Consider the following 14785-nt stretch of genomic DNA (forward strand, 5'->3'; position numbering starts at 1 on the left):
AAAAAATAACAAAACACAAAAGCAAACAGCAAAATAACTAAAACCTAAACTATATTTTTGTTTTTTATTTTAAAGAATTCAAAATAGCAATACTATAACATAAACAATACTAAAATTATTAAATATACTAAATTCCAACAGATTTGGAAAAACACAAGAGTGAGTAAATAATGACAATTTTAACTGTTCGGTGAACTGAGTGCGGTATGAAAGCATGAAAGCTAAATAGAAACATTTAAAATAAAAAATAATAAAAATGACAAACGCGAACATAGCAAAATTACTAAAACCTAACAAAAAAAATAATAAATAATAATATATATATTACTGTTCACAAAACAGTAGAAAGATGAGGGAAATTTCAGTACCAATATTTCCTTTTTCTAATCCCTATTAACATCCTTTACTGTGGGAATTTTTCTAAACTACAACTCAACGCTAAAATAAAAAACAAAAAGATTAAAAAATAAAAATGTAATACATATAAAGTGCTCCATGGATCTGGTAATCAAGTTACATGCCTGGTTTGCCATTTTTTGCCATTTTAAGCCAAGATGGAAAAATTTCTATACACATGAGCAGACGATTGACTATTTAATAAATTATTAGCTGAAATGAAAGAAGCAAAGATGGAAAAATAGAGAGATTTTTTTTTTTTTTACAGATTTAGGCTACAAATATATGCAAGAACTAGATGTTTACAGTTTCAGAAAAAGTTTACAATTTCAGTGCGTGGCGCTGGGCTGTGCAAAACTTATCGCTACGTTGCTAAGGCATTTTGAGTAGTTGTTATTGCATTGCAACATATCTTGGTTTCTAATGTTTTGAGTGGTTGTTAATATGTTGCTATGCAGCTTCTGGAGTGTTCTGATTGATGGTCTTTGCATTGATAAGCAGTTGCTATGGTGTTCTATGTATATGTAAAGTGACCTTGAGCTATGGAAAGGTGCTACACAAATAAAACTTATTCTTCTTCTTCTTGCATTGTAACATATTTGGTTGCTAAGGTGTTCTGAGTGGTTGTTAATATGTTGTTATGGAACTGCTAGAGTATTCTTAGTGGTTATTGCGCTGCTGTGGGGTTGCAAAGATGTTCTGATTGGTTGCCATTGTGTTGCTATGCAGTTGCTGGGGTGTTCTAAGTGGTTGTTATTTCATCGCTAAGTTCTCAGTGGTTTTTATTGTGTTACTATGGGGTTGCTGGGGTGTTGTCATTGCATTTCTACTTACATGGTAGCTAAGGTGTTCTGAGTGGTTGTCATTGTGTTGCTACTTTTACAGTTGCTAAGGTGTTGTGAGTGGTTGTCATTGCATTGCTATGTGGTTGCTAAGGTGTTGTTAGTGGTTGTTAATGCATTGCTATGCGGTTGCTGGGGTGATCTGAGTGGTCGCTAGGTTACGTCACTATCTTGCTCTCATAAACAGCTAGACGGATGCAACAATGGAAGAGAATGCAAGGGGTCTCCAGATGCATTTCTTAAAGTTGACACCATCTTAAAAACGCAACAATCATGGTGGCACAGGCAACAAACAGCACAAGACGGCCAAAGATGTCCATTTTAATGTTTATGAGAGGATTTGAAAAAGCATGGGACATATGCTAATTGAAGCACAAAAATTTAAAAACTAGCATATAGGAAAAATAATAATAATAATAAAACCATCTAGATAAACTAGTCAGTCTCACTATTTGATTAGTCACCAGTTGGATGATAGGCAAACAGGCTCTAATAGCTTAAAACTCTCCTTCCAAACACTGCTTCCAGCTCTAAATAGGATTTTAGACCCAGCTGTGACAGTGAAACACTGACAAAAAAACAATAAATCTCTTTTTTTGACCTTACTACTAATGCAAGTTGATCTGCAACATACTTATTAAAAAGCTTACAGAGCTAAGACATAAACAGAAAACACTGATAGCCAAGCTGAGGGATTACACATTGCAAAAGAAGTACAAAATCAGTTGTTACCTTTGAAAGGTCACCCACTTCCAAATAGAAACAGATGATGAAGACGTTCCAGGCGACCCACAACACCAACCAGACTGCATACTGTGAAAGAGACAGGAAGAGGGTGTTTGAAAGACCTATTTTAACCTATTCAGACCCCCCCAACAACCAACTAACCATATACACATTTGCATATGTTTGATTAATTGGCCTGTAAAAGCGTAAGTGGGATATTTTCTCTGTAATTAATTCTCCGATGTGTGTTCCTTAAAACATTCAGCCTCCACAAATCTGGAATCTACCAAAGAAGCGGTGCAGGCAGATGATGCATTTTGCAGCGGAAGCAGGAACCCTGTGTGGGAGTTTGTGAGGGTGGCTCGCTCCCTGGTTCATGAGCTAATGCTTATCGAAATAGCGGGATGTGATTATAAAACAATGAAACAGATTCCCCAGCAAAATCGCAGCCGGCGCAGGGGGGTGTCTTTACAAATAAAGCAAATTTTGGTTAAATAAACACAGGTCTCATCCTGTTTCAGATCATTAGGGAATGCAACAAACCAACATTATGTTAAACGAATTTGTTCAAAAGACGAGGTTACACGCTCACGAGTATTAGCAGCTCATAGCATATTTTACTGATTAAAATGTAAGAGGTCTGTTAGGCAGGCAGTGATCTTTAGATAAAATAGATCCAATTCAAAGTAATACAGGTGAGTGCAAATGAAATACTGAGCGAGGGGAAATGCAAAATCAATCTGAATTACCTTATGGGACTTGAGCGGAAAAACACGGCCTTTAGCACTTGAAAATGAGCAGTTAGCGACATGAATTTTGAGTAACTTCCCAAAAGTGGCTCTAATAGATAGATCAATATGGACTTAGCTTTGATAAAAATGAGCATGTGCAAAGACACTACAACCTTCCTTTACAAATGTACCAGATCGATTCTAGGGGTATGCACCAATCAGATTCGAACTGTGAATTATTTTTAATTTTTTTATTCAATTCCTTAATTTGAACTGTGATAGGGTATGAAGAATTTTAATGTAAGAAAATAGAATTAAAACAAAATTAAATTCAAATAAAATTATAAAAATAATTTTAGCAACAAAATCAAAGTTCATCAAACTTTGACTGTTAACTTGATAATTTTTTTTTTTTTTAACTTTCAAGTGCAAAAGTGTTCAGCGAGACAGACAGATAGATAGACAGACATTCCCTGTGTAGCATTTCTTTGAATTCCAATTCAGTAAATTTATTTTCCTGTCATTCGAATTCAACTTCCTGTGGTGCTAGGCCAATTTGAAATCCCAAGTTTCTTCTCTCTACCAGTGCTGGAAAACTGCTAAATGTAAGCAAGCAAAAGCAAAAAGGTACCTTGCCAAGCTACCTATCCAACACTGTACCAATAAATTAGCTAAGCTAAGCTGAAAGCTACCTTTTACAGAAGATGGTTAGCTCGCTACAAGCTACATGGTGAAAGTAGCTTCTTACATTCTTTTAATAAATATGGATTATTAAAAACACTTATGTAATTTGATCTACAGGTATACATATTCATTTATTTGCTAATTGGTCATCTCTAGTTTCTATACAACCAACCAATGGACATGCTAATATATTGTCCAGGAAAAACGTAATGAAGTCTGTCAGTGCTACCCAGCAACTAAAGTCAACAGAAGTCAATAAAACAGCTTTGCTAATGAAATTTGCTAATAATAATACATGCTAATTAAAAAAACTAATGATACTCTTGATACTGAGAAAAGTAGCTAATATATTAACTAGTTATAGCAATGCTACTGCTCAATCCTGGACAGCACTTGTTAATACGTCCCTAAAAAAAGAAAAAAAAGCAAAGCTAAAACCAGCTGGTTCGCAGGGTGGTTTTAGTGAGGATTTGAGCACTTCTTTAGCTTGGAGACCAACTGAACATCAGCTTAAATCAGTAAGACCAGCCAACCATCAGTCAAAATGATCTCCAGCAAAATTGAGCATCATTGCAGCCATTTACTATTAACAGATGGTCTCTTGCACAAGAGGGCTGACCCACTTCGGCCATCCAGTGTACAGAAGATGTTCTATACTTACAAATTTGCAGTTATATATGCAGAAATCTGTGAGAGCCTCAGGCTAGGGCCAAAGATCAACACATCACTCTTGTCTTCCAACTAAAGCGTGGTTGAAGTATCTCCACATATTGCTGTATAAGAAGGAGCCTCCTCCACATGTTAGAGCTGGAGGGGTCCAGACAGAGCAATTGACTTCAATTAAGTCTCATAATCCTGCTTGATATCTCCAGCACGCATTCCAAGTTGATCCAGAGGGAGGAGGTTATGAACACGTTTTCAGCTAGGGCTGTTTCGGCCTAACCTTTCTCCCAGGAACTCACACTTGCAAACGGAGCGCACCAGACCATTGAGACTCAGAATTTTGCCATCTTGAAATCTGACATGTTGTCAGGACATTAGATACAGAAGATGTGGGCATGTAGTGGAACCTCATTTGGCCCTTTGCCAACCACTGGAACGTGCCAAGTTGAATTAGAATAAAAATTTATCTGGCCTGACAGCATTCCCAAAACGGATATAAGCAAGAGTAATGTTCGAATGTGAGCAATTTATCTCTGTAGGAGGCTCTCTCTCCATCTCTCGGACCGGCCACTGCTACTAGACTGAAAAATCGAGCGTTGTTTATTCCAAAGGGAGACACATAACACTAAAAAGGCAATCTGCTTCATCTCAAATGGGTGACATGGCCCGAGTCACATTTGAGGCAATGACCCTGTCCGTCTGTACATTGATATCTCTCTGTTATGCTGACCAGGGTGTTAAATGTCCGTTGTATCTGACTGTAGAGAAAAGGCAGTCACAACAAGCGGTTCAGTTGTTTAGTTATATATTTACACAGCAATCACTGGGATTAAAAAATTGGACCAAAACTACCATAAGGAATATTCATTTCTATGAACCAAGAGAAAGCTGCAATAAACCCATTGATCTTTGTTGATTAATCTTAAACATTCTGACCAATGAAGGAAGAGTTTGCTCATATCCAAAAAAAAAAAAATCTTAACATCAGCCTAAACTGGTCTTAGCTGATCTCCCTGCCTGGTCAGGCTGGTCTGTTGCCTGGTTTTACAAAGGGTTTTGGGTGCTTTTCGGACGGTCAGGCTGAGAGACCAGCTCACCACTCAGCTTAACAAAAGTTTAGCCAACCCCTGGAAACTAAACCAACTGAAAACTAGCCTGACCAGAATGGGAAACGATCTTCAAGCCAGATAGAAAGCTATAATAAACTCACTGAGCAAACTAGTTTTCTGTTCTAGAAGACCATCTTAAAGTAGCTTAGACCAGCAAACCAATTTAGGCTGGTTTAAGTTGGCCATTTATTTTAGCAAAGATGTGACATTTATTAACAGATGGTTGTCTTTATTTAAATGTAGAGAACCAAAGTAAGAAGGAACTACAAACTACAGGTCTAAAAAAAACACCCTACAACTGTCTGAGAACTGTGCATGATACAAAAAAAAATACATTGACAAGTCAGTCCATGGTCAGTGTGAAATAACAATCACATCCAATCATAACACATTTGATGCTTAAGAGCTCATGTGGAGCAGGATAGACCAGTGAGATTCCATTGAAACCAAACGACTGTCAAAATGTCATCACGGTTGTAAAACGTTAAGACAAAAACTTATATTTGTTGCTTATTGTTATGTTGTGTTGCGCCTGCTAGGATTTGAAGTGAGACACTTTTCTGACACCGGTGGTATTAATACAGCAAAATGACAGCATAACCTGCAAAGGGGAAAGAGAATGTCACAAACTGAATATGAAAATATGTGGAAACTCACCCCGGTCACATATCGCGGTCTGAACTGTACTGTCCCAAAGAGACCTAGAATCACTGTGATGATATGGATGAAGTTTGTGAGGATTGGAGCCCACTGGTATCCAAGGAAATCAAATATCTGTCGCTCCAGGATGCTGATCTAGAAATGAAACACAGAGGAAAAAGATACTGACTTACAAAGCAAAGACGAGGACAATACACTGACATGTAACCATTTATTTGCATAAAGGCGTAAACAGATTTCCTTTTAAACCAGCTTCAGGGGTTGCTGTAATGACACCCCTCTGATGTCAGCTGGAAGGCAGGGTGAGATGACGGACTGCGGGGCCACATGCGCCTACATTCTACATGCAGCCAGAGGAATAGCCCTGTTACACAGGCGATTAATTAGGACCGAGACGTGCCGCTCTCCGGAGTCATACCCCCCACATTTTTCCGCAAAAACCAGAGATGACTTGGAAATTAAAGCTGGCAAGTCCAGCCTCGCAGCTCTGGGTGCTCCAATCTCAGCCAATGATTGGACACGACACTGATGTCAATACCACAAGCTATGGCACTTCCAAAAGCAGACCAAAACGGGGTCACGGCTTCATCCCCAAAGGACCTACAAGCAGCCAGCCTCATAAAACTAATGCTAATAGCACCCGTGTCTCCAGCTGCATTCACAAGAAGCTGTGTTTAACAACCTCGGATGCTCAAGGTCTTTTCTGGAAAGGAAACCAAACAAAAATCACAGCACTGAATCACTTGATTTGTCTTGTGATGTAATAGGGGGTAAGTAAAGAGCAAAGATGCGGGATGAAGGTTGTTAAATTAAGCTATTGAGGTCACAATGACATTTGTGTTTTCAGCGGTTGTATTTTCAAACATCTACTCAAGTGAACATCAATAGAGGCTTCAGAGGGTTCAATAGCAGCATGGATCAAATGACTTAAACTCGTACCGAGATGCTGTATTTAAGGGTTTCCTATTCAGTGCTGTTTTTGCAGCAGGGAGACCCTGTTCAACCCTACAGTCCACCCAGTGGATCAAATAAATAAAATATTTCAACTTTTGCTGAAATTAATTATTAATTGTGAAAGTTACAAAACAGATTTCAGTACTTCAATAGGTTGATATATTAACATTATATCAGTTAATGGTATTTAAATGTAAATTTTAGTTAAACTGTAAAACCTAAAATGTTTCTACTGTATTTTTTATGGTATAATTCTGGTAACCACAGCTGCTGTTTTTTTTACCATAAATTTTTAAGAATTTTTTTTTTTTTTTACAGTAAAATTGAGCAATAGTTCATGCTATAAATCTATCACCAGTGAACAAAGCTCAGGATCAGTTCTGCCCAGTCATCTGCCCAGTGATGACCAGTTTGTGACCCCCTACACCCCTAGTCTCCCCAAGGGACATGTCTTCTGTTATCTGGGCATTTCCTTTGAGCTTCTGCTAGAGTACATCTGGTAAGCGTGCCTGTCCCAAACACTTATGTCGTTGATCATAATTAAATGTATTATACTGACAACACCAGCGCACTTCACACAAGGCTCTTAAGAATCATCACAGCTCCAGGGTGCAGTTGAGATAAGTCTTGTGTCAAAATAAAACTGGTTCCCTTTCCAAGTGGCATCTACTTTTTTTAAAACACAATAATGTTTTGCCTTTCCATTCAGCCTTCAAATAATTCTCTGGTTTTGGTGTGTTTTTATGAATCATAGAATGTGATTTCCCCCTGCTCTAGCTCTTGTTTATTTTCCCTGTCCTCCATATATTCTATATGAAACAGAAGAATGATAAGATGAATGCATTACCATCTGATTTCTTAAAGAAATAGTTCACAAATGAAAATATTGTCATTATTTACCCACCCTCATGTTGTTCCAAACACACAGACTTTCTGAAACACAAAATGATGTTTGTGAAGAACCAATTATACTGGTTGCTCTCTTCAATGCAACGACAATGCATGGGAACTAAGGATTTCAGTCTTCCGAAAAGGACACAAAAGAACCATAAAAGTATCACTTCAGTAAGATATTTTAAGACTTATGAAGTAAGACAATAGCTTTGTGTGAAGAAAGCGTCAGAATATAAAGATATAAAGTCACATGGTCTAATTTTAACATTTTGGAGTCTTCATTCTTGCATGGAAAAGAGTGACCAGAACAAATCTTCAAATATTCTCCTTTTGTTTTCTTTTTTAGAAGAACGAAAGTACAAGTCTGAAATGCCAACTGGATGAATACATAATGACAAACAAAACAATAATTTTGAAGGAGTATTCATTTAATAGGTTGTTTTCCATTATCCACCAAAAACTGCGTAAATATGAGCTGGAGAGCATGATAGGACTATGCTCAATCCATAACACCTTCATTATCAAAAGCACTTCTCGTCAGATGAGCCATGCATTACACCATATTCTCAGCAGAATTGTTCGCCCATAGTTGTGTAGCAACTACAAGCACACAGAAAAAAAGAAAAACGATTGATTGACCCAACTCAGCAGTTCCATTGCTTTTGCAATGCCTTGTGAAAAACTACAGCCACCCCAGAAATCCACTAATAAACCACATGCCATGGTGTTGAAAGGAGCCCATATGCCAGCACAAAACACAATCTGCCCTGCCTGCGAAGATGCAAAATGCAAATATGGCTAATTATGCTATATTATGTTGTTCGGTGAAAGATGGTGCATTGACAATGGCTTTAAAACACATCTTAATGGCACTCAAATTCACGGTTCTCTTCTGTCAGGATTTTGTGGACACCTGCGCTTATTGACAGAATTCCCAAAAGAGCCCTGGCATTAACACATGTCCAGTAGGGGGAGGGGGTTACATGCTTAAGGGGTTTTATGAAGAGGCTGCAGGTTCTTGTTTGAGGATCATCATTACTGTGGCCCATGGGGCCCCTTTTATATAAACAGTAATATAAACAACATTGTGGGGCAGCTGTGCTCAGGGTGACAGATTTATTAAGTCATTTTATACATGAGTAATTAGATCTATAAATATGAAAGGAAAATCCACTAACAACAAAGAGATATCCTACGGTGTCAAGCAGAAAGAAAACAGTCAGTACTTCAGAATGGTATCCATGAGTATGTATTTATAAAAATACTGAGGCTCTAAAATCTGAATAAGCTAATACATGATACATGCCATTCAAAAGTCAGAAGTCAGTATTTTTTAAAGAAGTTTCTTATGCTAACCAAGGCTGTTTATTTGCTCAAACTACCGATACAATAAAAACTGTAATATTGTGAAATATTATTACAATTTCAAATAAATTTTTTATATTTTAATATATCTTAAATCTTTTTTTTTTTTTTTTTTTTTTTTTTTTTTTTTAGCCACATTAATCCAGTCTTCAGTGTCACATGATCCTTCAGACATCAAATATTATCAGTTGAAACCAGTTGTGTTGCTTAATATTTTTGTGGAAACCGTAACATGTTTTTCCAGGATTCAGTGATGTACATAAAGTAAAAAAAAATATGTATTTCAAATATATTTAAATTGTTTTAATATAAATGTAAAATCTCAAACACTTTTAATAATTAACAGCATTAATAATCTAATATATCCTTGTTGCATAAAAGTATTAATTTCTTTAAAAAACATCCCACTGATCAAAAACTTTGAATGTTAGTATAAACACATCAACTCGATTCTACATGAAATGCTGCATGTTGCTTCAATTTACATTTTCTTATTTGGTAGACGCTTTTATAACTTACAGTTCATTCAATGTAATCGTTATAGCAGTATGTGGTAATTGAACCAATGACCTTGCTGGCACCATGTTTTGTCAGTTTGAGCTATGAGAACATTGCTTTAAGCTATTAAAGTGGTAAACAGCCCACAGTTAGCATAATATAACTTGACGGAAGAATTGTTTAGTGCAATTATTAATAGTATGCAATTATTTATTGTACATATTGCAGTTGGCATCATTTTATTGAAGCAATAAGCCACTCAAGAACATGTTCTATCATTCTACCATGGTTGAGGAGGATTTTTGCATTGTTTTTTGGTAACAACACCCTTTAACTGTGGTAAATTGTCAATAAGGAGTGAGAGTGTCAAGCTAAAAGCATCCCTAAACCGATTCTGTAATGAATATCGAATCCAAAGGTCAGCATAACCAGTTCCTGTAATGATATTTCCCTTCCTTATGTGCACATAATGTTTTTTCATGATTATTACTTGGCAGCAGAAGCATCCCATTAGCGATTAGCTGCTATAGGGCATGCTTTCAGTCCGTGATTGAGATTAAAGTTCATTCTCCCTGTGAGAAAGCTGAATCTCATTCTCCCAACCTTGTGCTTTCGCTCGCCTCTCTCCCGCTTCGCTTCTCTCTCCCTTTCCCCATTTATATATTTCATTCGGTGCGCAGGGACATGAGCAGCCTTTAATCATAGAGACAAAAGCTAATCAATCAGCAGGGGCAGGTTGAATAGAGAGCTTCACGGCACATTCAAACGAAGCTGGCCGAGTTATAGTGTTTCCCAGTGTTAGAGCCACAGAGCATTAACTACAGAAGGAGCTTGGGCTAATGAAGGCGGCTCCCATGCAGCACGACAGAGGGAAGGCGCATCTTGGCCTGCCTCTATTGTCCATCAGTAATCCAATTCCATCTGCTGCTGCCGCCAGTGATTTTAATGTTGCTCTGCAGAGATGAGGCTGCAAGTGCCATTGTGTCTCATTTATGTCTAAACAGTGGATTTGGATGAAATATAGCTCTATAAGTCTCACAACGAACTTTATGCAACAGAAAAAGACACATTTATGATTCCAAATGAATATGATGCTTTTTCTTTAAGGTCTATTTCTTTTATCGCCAGAATATTCTCAGACAAAGCCAAAAACTGTAAATAAATATTTGCAAGTGATCAAAGAACATATAAAACTTCCCTTGTACAGTAATGTGAAGAAATCTAAAATGCACAGTGACAATCAGACACATTCAAGGACCCCTGCTGTTTTCCCCTGCATGTTATTCACAATGGACATGTTCATGCAAAAATTAAATTGGGTATACTGTATCAATGAACTATTTGCAAGATAGAATGCATATCAAAGCTGATAAACGCACAAATCATACATCCGTCCATGAAATTATTTTACAATGACGGCATTAAAAAAGGAACTCTAAAGAAAAAGGAACATTTTATTTTTCTCCATTAACTGCATTAGGAGGGGAAATCTGAAGGAAGAAAGGAATGAAGAAAAGAAGAAAAAAAATTTTCACACTATTTTAATATATATTAAAATGTAAGTTATTCCTGTGATGAATTTTCAGCATCATTACTCTAGTCTTCAGTGCAGTAAAAGGGAAAAAATGATGGAAAGAAGGTAAGAAGGAAGGAAGGAAGGTTGTCCAGCTGGAAGTGCTTCATCTATCATGCATGGAAGAATATTGGAATATGATGTTTAACAAAATATGGTGTATATATCACAAATATCCATTTTCATACAAAGTAAACACATTCATGCTTTGGATTGTCAACTTTGTTAATAGTCCATCTCAGGAGAAATAAACAGACAACTCCAATTCAAGGGCTTCATTATGTCATAGAAGGAAATGGTGCAAATAGAAGCACATTAAGTGCACAGAGAGCCTGCAAACCAATGCAATAAATGCCAACATTTACATGCATCCAGTAAGAGGTTACTGAAAATGCATGAGGTTATTTACTCATACAGAGCTGTCTGAATGTGTTCATTACCAGACTTGCCATTTGCACAAATCTTGAAATTGCTGAATGACGCAGGCTGGACATTTGACGAGTAACTTTTTTTTTTTTTTTTCTTTTTTTTTTTTTGTAATAGACTATGATGATGAGTTCCAGTGTCAGCCACAGGATGTAACAGAGAAAATGATGTTTTTAATCATGCTGTCCATAGCAGCTGTCAGAATTTGTAGCTAAGCTTGAAAAATGCTGTTCATTATCTACATCGCACAATGGTCCGTTTCATATTCTTGGCCTCTTGCTCTTTGACCAGAATCATCACAAAGGTCTGAATGGCAGCAAAAGAAAAGCACTCTGCTAAAGTAATTTTGCTTAACACCCACAGAGCCAAGATAAAGAGACCATGAAGGAAATGGCAGACATTAATATTAAATTTCACATTCTGAAGATCAAACAAAAAATGTCAGAGCTAGATATTGTTTTTCATGTGGTATCTGTTTCTCAGAATGTACAAATACAACAAAGAATTGTTCTTTGACTTCTATATGGGAACATGCAAATTTGCATGTGTAATAACACTGAAAAAAAAAAATTGAAACAAAATTTTCCCTCAGAAATTGCTAGTAAATTTGACAATTACAAAGAAACAGCAACACATTAAATTAAACACGAAATTATGAAGAAGAAAAGCATAGTACTTTTTTCTTGTACAATGCACTCCAATAATCCTTTAAATCCTTTCATATTCCAATAAAAGATGATTTTTCGAAGTTGTAAATAAAGTATTCACTTAAAGTATGTGCTTTGAGAAAAAGAGAAAAAAGTGTGAAATAAATCTAAAATTGCCCACTGCATGCATATTTTTATAATATAGCTAAAAATTTAATCCACCATAAACCTCTCCTCCTCTTTAATGCAGGGGGTTATGGCTAATATTAGCCAATATATGGGTAATATTATCCAAAACAGATGCATACTTTAAAGTCGCGATGTAATAAATAGCGATAGATCTTTTCTTCTGTATTGTAACGTACATTCGCATGAAAGAGATCATCAAATTTTTTTTATGTTGGTTCTATCCACTAGTTGTTGACTGGATAGAAGCAAAACATAAACAAAAAGGGGTGGAGTTTAAGTGGATAAATTGATTAAATTTGCCATAAGTTCCGAAAGAGCGAAATCTGTCATTTCACAGGAAGATTGAATTATATTTTAATTAAGAATTATGAGCTCAAAAAAAAAAAAAAAAAAAAAAAAGAAAAGCATGGTTCACGATAAGACACATTTTTAAAAAAAGATTTCTATTTCATGCCAACTTTACCCTAAACATAACATACTATGTAGCCTGAACAGTATGCAGATTTGGAAGAATTGACTTTGTGCCATGAATTACTTCAGAAACTGAATATTATAGACTTTTCACACCCATACTTGAGAGCCTCATTGATACAGTCCAGTGAAGAATAGCTTCCCAGAGGTTTTTAAGGAACCAAGTGGCGAACGTTAATTTCCTTGGTATGGATGGCTCTAGGGGTGGGAGGAGGAAAGCAACTGAATTAAACTCATCAAGATACAGCGGTGTTAATGATGATAATCTATTTTAATATTCGTTTGCATATAAATGAGGCTGGAGAAAGAGCTGTTGCCCGAGGGCCATAAAGATGATCGAGACTGATACGGGAATAGACCCAGTAGTGAACTCAAATGTCAACTAAGCAGGGTGGAAGCTGCTAGCATGCGGAGAAGGCCCACTGTGAGAGCTTCCACAATGGCTTTACTAATAAATATGTAAAATATGAACTAGTCAGGGTACAGTAGGAACTCTAGAGATGCATGGAAATTCAATCCAAATGTCATATATCCTTCAGGTCCTTCCACAAAACCACTGAAGCAACATTAAAAATAGATCCTTGACATAAAATCCACTGCATGTGATGGTACATGAATGACACAAATGCATTAAATCATTCAACTGTCCCTGGGACAGCGACCTCAATAGCTAGTAGGTTAAAAAAAAAAAGTTACCATGAGTTGACTTCAGTGGAGAAGCCCTCTAATTGGTTGACCTTTAACTGTCATCTTTATTTTCCAGCTTCATAATTGCTTGATGCTTTATTTATTTCACTTCTCACTGGGTGTGTTTGAGGAAAGTTCCAGTTCTCATTTAAGTGATTCTGTCAGAGAACCACTGGTAAATAGCAGCATTTCCAAGTTTCTGTGACTTTCTTAAAAGCCCAAAAGCTCTGCTTCCACAAAGAGCTGGAATCCGCTCATGGAATTAAATGGGAAATATTACAGGTCAGAGAAACCTGTTTTGAGGGCTTTAGAGACCATGAAGTCACCGTGTAACAAACACCGGGCCCTGTTGAGCTTCACGCTTTTCATCCACTTTTTGAAAAGCACAAAGATGTTTCATATTGGCAGAGTCAAAAGTCCATCACAAAAGTTACGCTCAATAACTCCCTCAAACCCCAGTCTGATGTTTTGTTACCTAATATAATAACGCTTATACATTTTTAAACGTGGCTTAAGTGTCCAAATAGTTTTTGGGGCCACTGTATTTGTGCTCGCTTTCCCTGTATGTAGAGAAAGAAATATTTGGCAATGTCCTAAAATAAACTATTGATTTTGAATACGCGAGGCCAAGCTCAGAGGCTGGTGCAAAAATTAGATACAAATACGAGACATCCACACCATCTGTGCTTTTGCCTTCATCTGAGGCATTAGATTCCCAATCACAGGACCAATAAAAGCATTTCCGCTGTGCTTATGTAAAATAAAGCCGTGTTTTTAAGAATTATGTGCAAATATGCGTTTGCTGATTAACAGGCTGTAGAGATAAAATATTTAGCTAATAATAACACACATTCACAGAAGAGCTGACTGACTCATCTGTCACATACATTACAGGGTTTTTATCACTAAATAAATGACAAATTTCTCACTTCAGTTGGTCAACAATAATAAAACAGATTTTCACTGCTTGTTGTGTATCTTATTATTGCTAATCAAATAATTGAGGAGTCTGCTAAAACAAACAATCTTACACACTAAACACTAATGCTCCTATGGTGTGAATGTCATAATGTTTCATACAGGTTATATACATTTATGTATGTATGTATGTATTTTTTAAGCAACAAACCACAAGGTTAAAAGTTTTTTTTTTTGTTCATTGTGACACTGACAATATATCCATTGGTGGGACAGTATTTTGCATGTCACACCTTATTTTTATCCAGTTTTTATAACATTTTAACAGTTATGTTTTGTTTTATTAAGTTAG

The 14785-nt window shown here is 36.5% G+C and overlaps 1 protein-coding gene across 1 annotated transcript in view; it reads right to left on the minus strand.

The window, feature by feature from the left end:
- Nucleotides 1–582: 582 nt before the first annotated feature.
- LOC109052320 (sodium/potassium-transporting ATPase subunit beta-1-interacting protein 2-like) overlaps nucleotides 583–14785 on the minus strand; it is a 52443-nt gene continuing 38240 nt past the window's right edge. The window contains exons 2-3 of the mRNA XM_042778114.1: nucleotides 5809–5946; nucleotides 583–2051 (exon numbers count right to left, since the gene is read on the minus strand). Of these exons, the coding sequence (XP_042634048.1) occupies nucleotides 1893–2051; nucleotides 5809–5946 (297 nt within the window). The 3' untranslated portion in view covers nucleotides 583–1892. The remainder of the gene's footprint in view (nucleotides 2052–5808; nucleotides 5947–14785) is intronic.

This window comes from Cyprinus carpio, chromosome A20, assembly GCF_018340385.1.
Source record: "Cyprinus carpio isolate SPL01 chromosome A20, ASM1834038v1, whole genome shotgun sequence".
NCBI classification, from domain to species: domain Eukaryota; kingdom Metazoa; phylum Chordata; class Actinopteri; order Cypriniformes; family Cyprinidae; genus Cyprinus; species Cyprinus carpio.